This window comes from Salmo salar, chromosome 22, assembly GCF_965601325.2.
Source record: "Salmo salar chromosome 22, fSalSal1, whole genome shotgun sequence".
In the NCBI taxonomy this organism is placed as follows: Eukaryota; Metazoa; Chordata; class Actinopteri; order Salmoniformes; family Salmonidae; genus Salmo; species Salmo salar.
The window spans coordinates 52,555,745-52,570,294 of NC_138312.1; the positions used below are offsets into that span (position 1 = coordinate 52,555,745).

The 14,550-nt window shown below is 40.3% G+C and overlaps 1 protein-coding gene across 1 annotated transcript in view; it reads right to left on the reverse strand.

The window, feature by feature from the left end:
• cdh22 (cadherin 22) overlaps nucleotides 1-13,182 on the reverse strand; it is a 159,324-nt gene extending 146,142 nt beyond the window's left edge. The window contains exon 1 of the mRNA XM_045705651.2: nucleotides 11,872-13,182. Within this exon, the coding sequence (XP_045561607.1) occupies nucleotides 11,872-12,093 (222 nt within the window). The 5' untranslated portion in view covers nucleotides 12,094-13,182. The remainder of the gene's footprint in view (nucleotides 1-11,871) is intronic.
• Nucleotides 13,183-14,550: the final 1,368 nt, after the last annotated feature.

The window sequence follows — 14,550 nt, forward strand, 5'->3', positions numbered from 1 at the left end:
ATATTCTAATCAACACCATCTGGAAGAAATTCTAATCAACACCATCTGGAAGAAATTCTAATCAACAGTATCTGGAAGGTATTCTAATCAACCGTATCTGGAAGGTATTCTAATCAACTGTATCTGGAAGGTATTCTAATTAACAGTATCTGGAAGTTATTCTAACCAACCGTATCTGGAAGTTATTCTAATCAACAGTATCTGGAAGTTATTCTAATCAACAGTATCTGGAAGTTATTCTAATCAACCGTATCTGGAAGTTATTCTAATCATCAGCATCTGGAAGAAATTCTAATCAACACTATCTGGAAGAAATTCTAAACAACAGTATCTGGAAGTTATTCTAATCAACAGTATCTCGAAGTTATTCTAATCAACAGTATCTCGAAGTTAATCTAATCAACAGTATCTGGAAGTTATTCTAATCAACAGTATCTGGAAGTTATTCTAATCAACAGTATCTGGAAGTTATTCTAATCAACAGTATCTCAAAGTGAATCTAATCAATCGTATCTTGAAGTTATTCTAATCAACCGTATCTGGAAGTTATTGTAATGTACAGTATCTGGAAGTTATTCTAATCAACAGTATCTGGAAGTTATTCTAACCAACCGTATCTGGAAGTTATTCTAATCAACAGTATCTGGAAGTTATTCTAATCAACCGTGTCTGGAAGTTATTCTAATCAACAGTGTCTGGTAGTTATTCTAATCAACCGTATGTGGAAGTTATTCTAATCAACCGTATGTGGAAGTTATTCTAATCAACAGTATATGGAAGTTATTCTAACCAACAGTATCTGGAAGTTATTCTAACCAACAGTATCTGGAAGTTATTCTAACCAACAGTGTCTGGAAGTTATTCTAACCAACCGTGTCTGGAAGTTATTCTAACCAACCGTGTCTGGAAGTTATTCTAATCAACAGTGTCTGGTAGTTATTCTAATCAACCGTGTCTGGAAGTTATTCTAATCAACAGTGTCTGGTAGTTATTCTAATCAACCGTATGTGGAAGTTATTCTAATCAACCGTATGTGGAAGTTATTCTAACCAACAGTATCTGGAAGTTATTCTAACCAACAGTGTCTGGAAGTTATTCTAATCAACACTATCTGGAAGTTATTCTAATCAACACTATCTGGAAGTTATTCTAAATCAACTGTATCTGATGCCTATATCACTTCCATTCCATTCAATCTAACTGATATAAGCAGACTGCTTCAACGTTCCAGCAATAAGGTGAAATCCAAGATGTATAGCATGACATGAAGCGAAAAGAGGAGCCATGAAATAATGCAAAAATGAACCAGGCAAATATCACCCTGTTCCTTCACATCTTCCCAAGACCGTATTCCCTGATATTAGAACAGATCTTCTAAGATTGTAATCCTTTCCATCCAGTCCACATCGTTTTAAATGTGCTTGGAACTTCATGCCAAAATAAATTATTGAAATAGATGTATGTGATCAAACACTTCCTACACACATCCTGATTAAACATGTCGTCAAAGACGATTGTACTATCACAGCCAATCAAAGAGGCATTACAGTCCATGAACAATAACAACAATGAACAGTTTACATGTAGTCAGTCTGACTAAAGCTAAATGACATTCACAGTTATCCCATATTTTAACCCTTTTTTCGTTGTTGTTATTGTTTTAGCACATTGATTGTGCTGAAAATCTAAAAATATTAAATGAAAGGTAAAGCCACAGTCTGTCAGATTTTCAGTAATTTCATGTCATGAAAGACAGTACTTAAGTTGTAGTAATAACTTATAAATAAATTAGTACTTTACTGTAAGAAGGCTATCATACACAAAAAAATGACATATGATTCCTGTGTGTGTGGATGTGTTGTCATAGGAGACCTTGCAAGCAAATTATGTATGGTTAAAATCATCATGTAAATCATGTTTAAGCTAGAGATATCTGGGTTTTCTCAATCCACCGCATCTGCCTATGTAACACATCTACATCTGCCTGCTGTATTTACCACATCCACATCTGCAGTGAAAGGCAACAGAGCTAGAGCGCTGTTTGTCAGACCATGAGACGGCCTTCTCACAAAATCGTCTGTAGTGTCCGGGCGCTTTGGCATAAACTATTATGGAAAGATGAGACTCCCACGAACACGTCCATGTCAGTAGTTTTGTTTTAGGACGCCCACAGGCCTCACAAGACTTGTCTGAAGGTCACCTGGAACCAGTCCAAAAAAGTTATGGAAGTATAAATGGAGAATGTTTAGTGGCAAAAATAAGGGGTTTAATGTACAAAAAATATATGTTTCCTGATCTTTCTTATATCAGATATAGGATAGACACTTCAGAACAAACTTCATTTAGATTTTTTGGGGGGGACTATCTGTTGATCCATGTAGTGAATCTGTTATCCTGTCACGTTCGTCGTAAGGATGGGACCAAAGCGCAGTGGGAATGTGAATACTCATCTTTATTATGAAGAAAACCAAAAATAACACTTAAACAAAACAACGACGAGAAACAGTCCTGTAAGGCACACAGCTACACATGGAACAGCTACCCACAAAACCCCATGAAAAAACACCCCTACTAAATAGGACCTTCAATTAGAGGCAACGAGGAACAGCTGCCTCCAATTGAAGGTCAACCCAATAAACTAAACATAGAAATAGAAAAACTAGAACGAACATAGAAACATACTAACATAGAACATTAACCAAAAAACCCCGAAACACATAAAACAAACACCCCCTGCCACGCCCTGACCAAACTACAATAACAAACAACCCCTTTTACTGGTCAGGACGTGACATATCCAATGTGTTTGTATGGGCTAATAGCAGTAAGGACAAAGATTAAAAATACAGTGCCTTGCAAAAGTGTTCATTCCCCTTGGAGTTTTCCCTATTTTGTTGCATTACAACCTGTAATTTAAAAATATTTTTATTTGGATTTCATGTAATGGACATACACAAAATAGTCAAAATTGGTGAAGTGAAATGAAAAAAATGACTTGTTAACATTTTTTTTTTTTTAACGGATATGTATTCACTCCCTAAAAATGGATATGTATTCACCCCTTTGCTATGAAGCCCCTAAAAAAGATCTGGTGCAACAAATTACCTTCAGAAGTCACACAATTAGTTAAATAAAGTCCACCTGTGTGAAATCTAAGTGTCACATGATCTCTCACTTGATCTCAGTATAAATATACAGTGGGGCAAAAAAGTATTTAGTCAGCCACCAATTGAGCAAGTTCTCCCACTTAAAAAGATGAGTGAGGCCTGTAATTTTCATCATAGGTACACGTCAACTATGACAGACAAAATGAGAAAAGAAAATCCAGAAAATCACATTGTAGGATTTTTTATGAATTTATTTGCAAATTATGGTGGAAAATAAGTATTTGGTCACCTACAAACAAGCAAGATTTCTGGCTCTCACAGACCTGTAACTTCTTCTTTAAGAGGCTCCTCTGTCCTCCACTCGTTACCTGCATTAATGGCAACTGTTTGAACTTGTTATCAGTATAAAAGACACCTGTCCACAACCTCAAACAGTCACACTCCAAACTCCACTATGGCCAAGACCAAAGAGCTGTCAAAGGACACCAGAAACAAAATTGTAGACCTGCACCAGGCTGGGAAGACTGAATCTGCAATAGGTAAGCAGCTTGGTTTGAAGAAATCAACTGTGGGAGCAATTATTAGGAAATGGAAGACATACAAGACCACTGATAATCTCCCTCGATCTGGGGCTCCACGCAAGATCTCACCCCGTGGGGTCAAAATGATCACAAGAACGGTGAGCAAAAATCCCAGAACCACACGGGGGGACCTAGTGAATGACCTGCAGAGAGCTGGGACCAAAGTAACAAAGCCTACCATCAATAACACACTACGCCGCCAGGGACTCAAATCCTGCAGTGCCAGACGTGTCCCCCTGCTTAAGCCAGTACATGTCCAGGCCCGTCTGAAGTTTGCTAGAGAGCATTTGGATGATCCAGAAGAGGATTGGGAGAATGTCATATGGTCAGATGAAACCAAAATATAACTTTTTGGTAAAAACTCAACTCGTCGTGTTTGGAGGACAAAGAATGCTGAGTTGCATCCAAAGAACACCATACCTACTGTGAAGCATGGGGCTGGAAACATCATGCTTTGGGGCTGTTTTTCTGCAAAGGGACCAGGACGACTGATCCGTGTAAAGGAAAAAATGAATGGGGCCATGTATCGTGAGATTTTGAGTGAAAACCTCCTTCCATCAGCAAGGGTATTGAAGATGAAACGTGGCTGGGTCTTTCAGCATGACAATGATCCCAAACACACCGCCCGGGCAACGAAGGAGTGGCTTCGTAAGAAGCATTTCAAGGTCCTGGAGTGGCCAAGCCAGTCTCCAGATCTCAACCCCATAGAAAATCTTTGGAGGGAGTTGAAAGTCCGTGTTGCCCAGCGACAGCCCCAAAACATCACTGCTCTAGAGGAGATCTGCATGGAGGAATGGGCCAAAATACCAGCAACAGTGTGTGAAAACCTTATGAAGACTTACAGAAAACGTTTGACCTGTGTCATTGCCAACAAAGGGTATTTAACCTGTTGGGGGTAGGGGGCAGTATTGACACGGCCGGATAAAAAATGTACCCGATTTAATCTGGTTACTACTCCTGCCCAGTAACTAGAATATGCATATAATTATTGGCTTTGGATAGAAAACACCCTAAAGTTTCTAAAACTGTTTGAATGGTGTCTGTGAGTGTAACAGAACTCATATGGCAGGCAAAAACCTGAGAAGATTCCTTACAGGAAGTGCCCTCTCTGACAAGATCTTGTTCTTCTTGTCTCTGTTTATTGAAGACTGAGGATCGTTGCTGTAACGTGACACTTCCTACGGCTCCCATAGGCTCTCAGAGCCCGGGAAAAAGCTGAATGATATCGAGGCAGCCCCAGGCTGAAACACATTTGCGCTTTTGGCAAGTGGCCGATCAGAGGACAATGGGCTTAGGCGCGTGCACGAGTCGACCCCGTGCTTTATTTTCTTTCGTCTTTTTACCTAAACGCAGATTCCCGGTCGGAATATTATCGCTTTTTTACGAGAAAAATGGCATAAAAATTGATTTTAAACAGCGGTTGACATGCTTCGAAGTACGGTAATGGAATATTTAGACATTTTTTGTCACGAAATGCGTCGTGCTCGTCACCCTTCTTTACCCTTTCGGATAGTGTCTTGAACGCACGAACAAAACGCCGCTGTTTGGATATAACTATGGATTATTTGGGACCAAACCAACATTTGTTATTGAAGTAGAAGTCCTGGGAGTGCATTCTGACGAAGAACACCAAAGGTAATCAAACTTTTCTAATAGTAAATCGGAGTTTGGTGAAGGCTAAACTTGCTGGGTGTCTAAATAGCTAGCCCTGTGATGCCGGGCTATCTACTTAGAATATTGCAAAATAGTGCTTTCACCGAAAAGCTATTTTAAAATCGGACATATCGAGTGCATAGAGGAGTTCTGTATCTATAATTCTTAAAATAATTGTTATGCTTTTTGTGAACGTTTATCGTGAGTAATTTAGTAAATTGTTAGTAAATTCGCCGGAAGTTTGCGGGGGGTATGCTAGTTCTGAACGTCACATGCTAATGTAAAAAGCTGGTTTTTGATATAAATATGAACTTGATTGAACAAAACATGCATGTATTGTATAACATAATGTCCTAGGGTTGTCATCTGATGAAGATCAAAGGTTAGTGCTGCATTTAGCTGTCTTCTGGGTTTTTGTGACATTATATGCTAGCTTGAAAAATGGGTGTCTGATTATTTCTGGCTGGGTACTCTGCTGACATAATCTAATGTTTTGCTTTCGTTGTAAAGCCTTTTTGAAATCGGACAGTGTGGTTAGATTAACGAGAGTCTTGTCTTTAAAATGGTGTAAAATAGTCATATGTTTGAGAAATTGAAGTAATAGCATTTCTAAGGTATTTGAATAACGCGCCACAGGATTCCACTGGCTGTTACGTAGGTGGGACGATTTCGTCCCGCCGACCCTAGAGAGGATAACAAAGTATTGATATAAACTTTTGTTATTGCCAAATACTTATTTTCCACCATAATTTGCAAATAAATTCATAAAAAATCCTACAATGTGATTTTCAGGATTTCTTTCTCATTTTGTCTGTCATATTTGAAGTGTACCTATGATGAAAATTACAGGCCTCTCTCATCTTTTTAAGTGGGAGAACTTGCACAATTGGTGGCTGACTAAATACATTTTTGCCCAACTGTACCGGTTCTGAAAAGCCCCAGAGTCTGCAACACCATCAAGCAAGTGGCACCATGAAGACCAAGGAGCTCTCCAAACAGGTCAGGGACAAAGTTGTGGAGAAGTACAGATCAGGGTTGGGTTATAAAAAAATATCCAAAACTTTGAACACCCCAAAGAGCACCATTAAATCCATTATATTTTTTGGGGAAAGAATATGGCACCACAACAAACCTGCCAAGAGAGGGCCGCCCACCAAAACTCAAGGACCAGGCAAGGAGGCCATTAATCAGAGAGGCAACAAAGAGACCAAAGATAACCCGGAAAGAGCTGCAAAGCTCCACGGTGGAGATTGGAGTATCTGTCCATAGGACCACTTTAAGCCGTACACTCCACAGAGCTGGGCTTTACGGAAGAGTGGCCAGAAAAAAGGCATTGCTTAAAGAAGAAAATAAGCAAACACGTTTGGTGTTCGCCAAAAGGCATGTGGCAGACTCCCCAAACATATGAAAGAAGGTACTCTGGTCAGATGAGACTAAAATTTAGCTTTTTGGCCATCAAGGAAAACGCTATGTCTGGCGCAAACCCAACACCCAACACCTCTCATCTCTCCAAGAACACCATTCCCACAGTGAAGCATGGTGGTGGCAGCATCATGCTGTGGGGATGTTTTTCATCAGCAGGGACTGGGAAACTGGTCAGAATTGAAGGAATGATGGATGGCGCTAAATACAGGGAAATTCTTGAGGGAAACCTGTTTCAGTCTTCCAGAGATTTGAGACTGGGACGGAGGTTCACCTTCCAGCAGGACAATGACCCTAAGCATAGTGCTAAAGCAACACTCGAGTGGTTTAAGGGGAAACATTTAAATGTCTTATATTTTTATACTTCAAGAGGTCTTAAAATTTAAAAAATTTAATTAAAAAGGAAAATGATCCTTGGTATGACCTTCTTAAAACATTTCCATATAGCTCAGCTTAGACAGGATTTTGACTCTAATGCTTAAACATTGAAGTCATTCCTTGATCACTACAGATATATCACTACTGATATATCATGGAAATCACAAGTCCATGTGAAAATGTCATGGGATGCATTTGCTCGATTGCTTACGTTTTTTGTTGGTGGCCCACTGTTTGGTGGTATGCACATCTCACAGAGTGTGGCTTTAACTGAATCTAAGACATCTTGTATCTGCAATGAAACAAACGAATACAGCTTGAGACAAAGGTTGTGTCACCAAACAGTATGCTCTAACACTATGATCTATACATTTAAAATGTAGAATGTCATTATAATTTTTTTGCACAAGTGTTTAATGATTAGTGTCTTGTAAGCTCTTATGGGCTGGGCACCAAATGCTGAATGACACAGAAATAAAATGAATGAATGAATCATTCAGTCAATCAATCAACCAAGCATATACAGTAGAGTAAATGCAATACTTTCTTGGTTTATAATGTCTTTAAATCTGCTAGTTTATAATGGTTAGAACCCTGCTTTACTATATCTAATTAACAAACTGACAAGTAGTTACTACAATAAAGGTGAAAAAGTATTAATTTCATTTCCCCCTTATACAATAGGTTCCATATTCTAAGAATCTAGACCTTTGGTTCAGATACATCACTGTCAGATTGTATCCGAATGCCTCTAACTGACAATGGGTTCTACGAGTTCACATGTATCATTAGAAGTTGTGAGTAGCTGTAACCACAGAACAAGAATGTCATTCTGTCCATGGCTGTAACCTTCTAGCTCCTGAATGTGGTTCAGCGTCAACATTGAACTTCTTAAAAGGCTCTTGAGATTGAATAACCACTTTCATATCTCTGCTATAGATGAATCTGAATGTAAACCTTGGAACACCTTTCTGTTTCAACCTGTAATAGATTTGTCCCGACACCAGTATTGCGACACTCAGAAGTATCGTGGCAAGGAAACAAAACAGCTTGGGGACTTAATTTCTTTAGAAAATAAATGTTGTAATATTGCAAACACACAGCCTTCTGTTGTCATCCAGAGTCCCATTAGTTTTTTTAACAAGCTATATAACTCTATGTTTAGCATACTGCAGGTTTTTAAAGACCATCTGCTTTGTGTTTCCTTCTTTGTTGCGATGGAAAATCTATATCGTGATAACCCTATTAGGTAATCTTTCAATATGAACTTTCACCCCAGTGAATAGCTTAGTTTCACTTACTGTAATTTCACTAGACTAAATGGATTCTGGATTCACATGGAGTACGAAAAAAAAAGTGGTTCCATGCATATTACTGTACAGGAGTTTTGACTGAACCACCATCAAGTCTTAAAACGGGAAAGGGGCAAGTACAGTGCCTTCAGAAAGTATTCACACCCCTTTACGTTTTTCACATTTTGTTGTGTTACAAAGTGGAATTAAAATTGATTTAATTGTCATTTTTTGGTCAACGATCTACACAAAATACTCTGTCAAAGTATGGAAAATAAAACACTAATATATATTAATTAGATAAGTATTCAACCCCTTGAGTCAATACATGTTAGAATTACCTTTGGCAGTGACTACAGCTGTGAGTCTTTATGGGTAAGTCTAAAGAGCTTTACACACCTGGATTGTAGAATATTTGGCCATTATTCGTAAAAAAAAATATTCAAGCTCTATCAAGTTGGTTGCTATACATTCATTGTCATGTCATGCCATAGAATGTCAAGACTACTTAAGTAAAATCTGTAACTAGGCCACTCAGGAACATTCAATGTCATCTTGGTAAGCAACTCCAGCGTACATTTGGCCTTGTGTTTTAGGTAATTGACCTGCTGAAAGGTGAATTTGTCTCCCAGTGTCTGTTGGAAAGCAGACTGAACAAAGTTTTCCTCCATGATTTTGCCCTAGCTTAGTTATCTCTATTCTGTTCATTTTTATCAACAACAAAAAACTCCCTAGTCCTTGCAGATGAAAAGCATAACCATAACGTGATGAAGCTACCACCATGCTTGAAAATATGAAGAGTGGTACTCAGTGATGTGTTGTATTAGATTTGCCCCAAACATAATGCTTTGTATTCTAGACATTTTTTTCAGTTTTACTTTAGTGCCTTATTGCAAACAGGATGCATGTTTTGAGATATTTTTATTCTGTACAGGCTTCCTTCTTTTCACTCTGTCATTTATGTAAGTATTGTGGAGTAACTACAATGTTGTTGATCCATCCTCAGTTATGTCCTATCACAGCATTTAAACTCTGTAATTGTTTTAAAATCACCTTTGGCCTCATGGTGAAATCCATGAGTGGTTTCAAATTGTCACATGCTTCATAAACAACAGGTGTAGACTAACAGTAAGATTGCTTATTTATGGGCCCTTCCCAACAATGCAGAGAGACACAAAAAAAGACATAAAAATAACAAGAGAAGGAAACAGCCTGTATCTTTGTAGTGACTGGGTGTATTGACACAACATCCAACGTGTAATGAATAACTTCACCATGCTGAAAGGGATATTCAATGTCTGTTTTCTTCACCCATCTATCAATAGGTGCCCTTCTTTAAAAAACATTGGAAAGCCTACCTGGTCTTTGTGGTTGAACCTGTGCTTTAAATACACTGCTCGACTGAGGGACCTTACAGATAATTGTATGTGTGTGTGGGGTAAAGCAATTAGGTAGTAATTAAAAAATAATGTTAAACACTATTATTGCACACAGAGTGAGTCCATGCAACTTATTATGTGACTTATTAAGCACATTTTTACTCCTGAACTTATTTAGTGTTGCCATAACAAAGGGGTTGAATACAGCTATTCATTTTTAATTCATTTCTAAACATAAAAAAACGACATAATTCCACAATATGGGTTATTGTGTGTAGAACAGGGACACGACATCTAAATGTAATCCATTTTAAATTCAGGCCGTAACAACAACATGTGTAAAAAGTCAAGGGGTGTGAATACTTTCTGAAGGCACTGTAAGCACTGTGAATGGGATAAATAAAGCTTTCAGCATTTGAATCATGAACTTAAAAGAAATAAATGTTAAGGGTCAGAAGGGATGTGCAGCAACACAAAATATACAGTACAAGATGTATGAATTTCAAAAGGAGGCCTTGGAGTGAATTGAGAGAGAGAGAAAAACCTCTGAGGAACATAGTCTTATTCTCTTTCCCTCAACAATAGATCAGTGGAAAGTGATGCTTTGGATTGGATTTTTTCAATCTGCTGGAGAATTTTTTTTTCAGTGTAAGTGCATCTCCCTGCATTTCAATGGAGTCACGAGTGCATCTTGTATCTCAATATTAGATGTGGTATACAGTAGTAAGCTACCTCCAGAAAACCAGTGTGGAAATAGGAAGCAGGAGGGTTCTCAAATCATAGAAGACCAAGGAATTTCATTACCCAAATGTATTGAACGAAGCTGTCAGGTTATTGCGATGTGAGTGACCATTTAGGGAAAAACATATTTCATTAGCAAATGAATGGCGGGAGTAGGACAGCCTTGGCATCTTTGCTGAGTTGGATGAAGAAGAATTCAGAAGAAAATGTGTTGTAAATGGCCAGTGCTGATAAAAGGCATGCTGGCCATATTTAATACTAGATTGCTCTAATTAAAGTATTTGATATCCTTAGCGATGGTTGAGTCCGGCAACACCACCACCCAGTGACTATTAATAGTCCTGGCTTGTGCTTCATGGAGAGCAATCATTCTGGGTAATTTTATAAATAAAATAATTTCTCTTTCTTTCCCCTCTGCAATGCCTCGACCACATTTATATATCAGCGCCTTGCTTTCCCCACCACACTCTCCCGCAATGAATCACTTCAAAATGCATGAATCCTTTTACGCTCTCCCTCTTCCCCTATTTTCCCCCTTGCTCTATCCCCCTCATCCTCCCTTTTCTCCCCCCTTCTCTCCCCCACTTCTGTCCCCCTCTTTCCCCCCCTTCTCTCCCCCACTTCTGTCCCCCTCTTTCCCCCCCTTCTCTCCCCCCTTCAGACCCCCTCTTTTCCCCCCTTCTCTCCCCCTCTTTTCCACCCTTCTCTCCCCCTCTTTTCCCCCCTTCTCTCCTCCTCTTTTTCCCCCATTTCTCTCTCTCCTTCTAGCTCGTTATTTTGAGCTCATCTTTGCTCGGTCTGTCTGTCTGTCTGTCTGTCTGTCTGTCTGTCTGTCTGTCTGTCTCTCCATCTTCACTCCGCCGCCACCCCCCTCTCTCTCTCACCCTCTCTCCTCCTCTCATTCTCTCTCTAAGTCTGACTAAGTCCCATAATGGATCCTGGCTGAAGAGATAGACTGCTGTCCCCTAAGAGAAATAATAGAGGCAGACAGAGGGATTCTAACACCGCCTTTATAAGGAAAATCATTCAGATTGGAGTTCAAAATATGAATATCAATTGCAAATGACTGAATTCAGACAGACATGGGTATGCAGTAAAATGTATACAAGAACCATCCCTATTTCTTTTGCAGTTGGCATCAAAATTCCATCTGATTTGATTGCATAGCACATCTTATCCTTTCCAATCCTAACTTGTCATACAAATCAAATCACAATCAACTCACACATAAGACATGAATCATGTCTAGAGCAAAAAACTTAAACTGTAATGTTAAGTGTTCTTCCCCTAAACACACAAAAAACTCTCAAAGTCTTACCTTTCCAACGTAGAGAGGTTCTGTGCCTGTGTACTCCTCCACCACAAAGAACTGGTTCCACACCCATCCCCTCTTCACTCGTTCATGGGACATGAGCTGCTGCTCCTTAGTTTCTCCCTTGGCCATGCCACTAGTCCTCTCCGACCATCCACAACTACAGCAATGCAAAAGCCAAAGGGCCGTCAACAGGCTACATGCTCCCAGTCTCCAAGAGGGAGCCATTTTGGAAAATCCTGCTTGGCTCTACATGTGACGGGGATTTCCAAAGAGGTGAAAAGAGTCCTCAAACCGGCAATGTTGAAGAAATTAAACCCAGAGGCCAACCAAAATCTCTGTTCTAGGACACTTGAATTAATCCACAAGATTCTTAAGTATTCTATTGTCTTAAATAGTTCTATTGTCTTAAATAGTTCCACCTCAGGACGCAGGGCATGCCATGGCACATCATGACTCATTGAATTTAGACAGGCTACAGAAGGTTTTTTCTCTGTGCAGAAGAAACTTGGCAAATCATGTTGAACCGGCCTTATCTTTCCCATGTAATCTTCTCCATCGGGTTTTTCCCTGACTTATCTCACCTGTCCGTCTACACTGGTATCAAATCCATTCGGGTAACAGAGATGTGTTTTGTTACGGTACAAGGGAAAACTGCATTCAAGATTTCCAAGACAAACTTTCCCATATGTTCTAAGGCAGCTTCAATCTTTCCCACAAGTGTTGTGGTGAAGGGAGTGGGCCTGACATTGATTTAAAAAAACCTCCCTGAGAATTAAAATTGACACTTTCAATCCATAGGTGGTAATTTACTTGATTCCAATACATTAATTTGAGAAATCATTTAATGGATCGGGTCCTTTGAGAAGATCATGATACCGATAACCATTGAAATGGCATTTGTATAATTGTCAAGGACAATGTGGGTTTTACCTGGTATGACAAGGTTCAAATCTTACAGAAACCCATAGTGAGATACCCAAGGCTATCTCCAAACTATTGGAACTGATTCTCACTAAAATGCTTAGTTATCTTTCACAATATCTTTGTTCTGTTTTTTGTAACTCATTAGCAATGGATTTCAAAGAAAAGTGGATCATTCTGATACTCGGGTCCTCAGATCAAAAGGTTCTCTCCAGGTCAAGGATCCTAGGGTTGTGTGTATGGTCCAGCTGCCATCTCTTGTCACTTCATTCCAGTATTAGAGAACAGTATCCTTCAGGAGACCCCATTGGCTCAGATCTTATTTTGTTCCATAATTCTTCTGGATGGTTCAGGCAGTGAGAGGACCCCCATAAAGTGCTGAGAGTAGTGGCAAAACCTGCAAAAGACCAGAAAGCATAGGTTACCATCACATTTTCCTGTAGAACAGAGATGGCATCCATCACTGGTTGGGCTTTAACACTGCAGGGTCTTTCATTACACAGTATATGAAATTGTATACATTTTCCAAACGCGCACTGCAAACAAAACGTGTTCAAGCCTGAACTCATTTATCTTTTTATTAGCTCTTCACAAATCGAGCCACAATAATGAAAATGTGTTTGTTTTTCTTCGGATTATCTGGAGCGAACTGTTTTCAGCTGGTCTGTTGTTGTGTTCGACAAGAAACCCAAACAATGTGCTCTAAGAGCGATGGCGCAGTACTGTACGAGGGCAGAGAGCACCAGGTGTGTGGAGGGGAGGATGCTGCAGAATAGAGGGAAGAGAGAAAGAGAGGGATGGTTCTTCTTCATGAGCCAGGCCACTAGCATCTGTCTGCTTTAGTCCGGCCAACCAAGCGGCCCTAACCCCGGCCAGCTGATTAATTGCATGAGGGAACACTAATTGGATAAAAGTATTAATTCAATCCATCACGGCAACAGCCCCCTAATGCCTCAAACAAACACTGCTGAGAGAGGCGGGAGTAGATAAGAGGCGGTACGTTGCGGCGAGGCGGGAGTAGATAAGATGCGGTGCTTTGCGGTGAGGCGTTGCGGTGTGAAGAAAGTAGATAAGAGATGGTGCGTTGCGGCGAGGTGATGCGTTGCGGGAGTAGATAAGAGGCGGTGCGTTGCTGCGAGGCGGGAGTAGATAAGAGGCGGTGCGTTGCTGCGATGGCGGGAGTAGATAAGAGGCGGTGCGTTGCTGCGAGGCGGGAGTAGATAAGAGGTGGTGCGTTGCTGCGAGGCGGGAGTAGATAAGAGGCGGTGCGTTGCGGCGAGGCGGGAGTAGATAAGAGGCGGTGCGTTGCTGCGAGGCGGGAGTAGATAAGAGGCGGTGCGTTGCGGCGAGGCGGTGCATTGCGTCGAGGCAGGAGTAGATAAGTAATGATGCGTTGCAGCGAGGCGAGGCGGGAGTAGATAAGTGGCGGTGTGTTGCGGTGAGGCGGGAGTAGATAAGTGGCGGTGTGTTGCGGTGTGGCGGGAGTAGATAAGAGACAGTGCGTTGCGGCGAGCCTGCTTCGCAAAAAGAGGTTGTGATTAATGGGCTTTGTGAAACCTTTAGAATGGGCAAAAAAAAAACATTTTAGTGTGTCTGTGGTGTCACCACCTCAAGGCAAAGAGATGGCAGCACCAGTGGGAGGAAGAAGTGGAGGAAAGCTGTTTCGAGCTGCTTCAGGACAGCAGTTGTTTAACCTACTGTGCCTTTGTGCTAGCTGGGTGAAGCTCTCCAATATTTCTCCATGCCTACAAGCAATTTTTT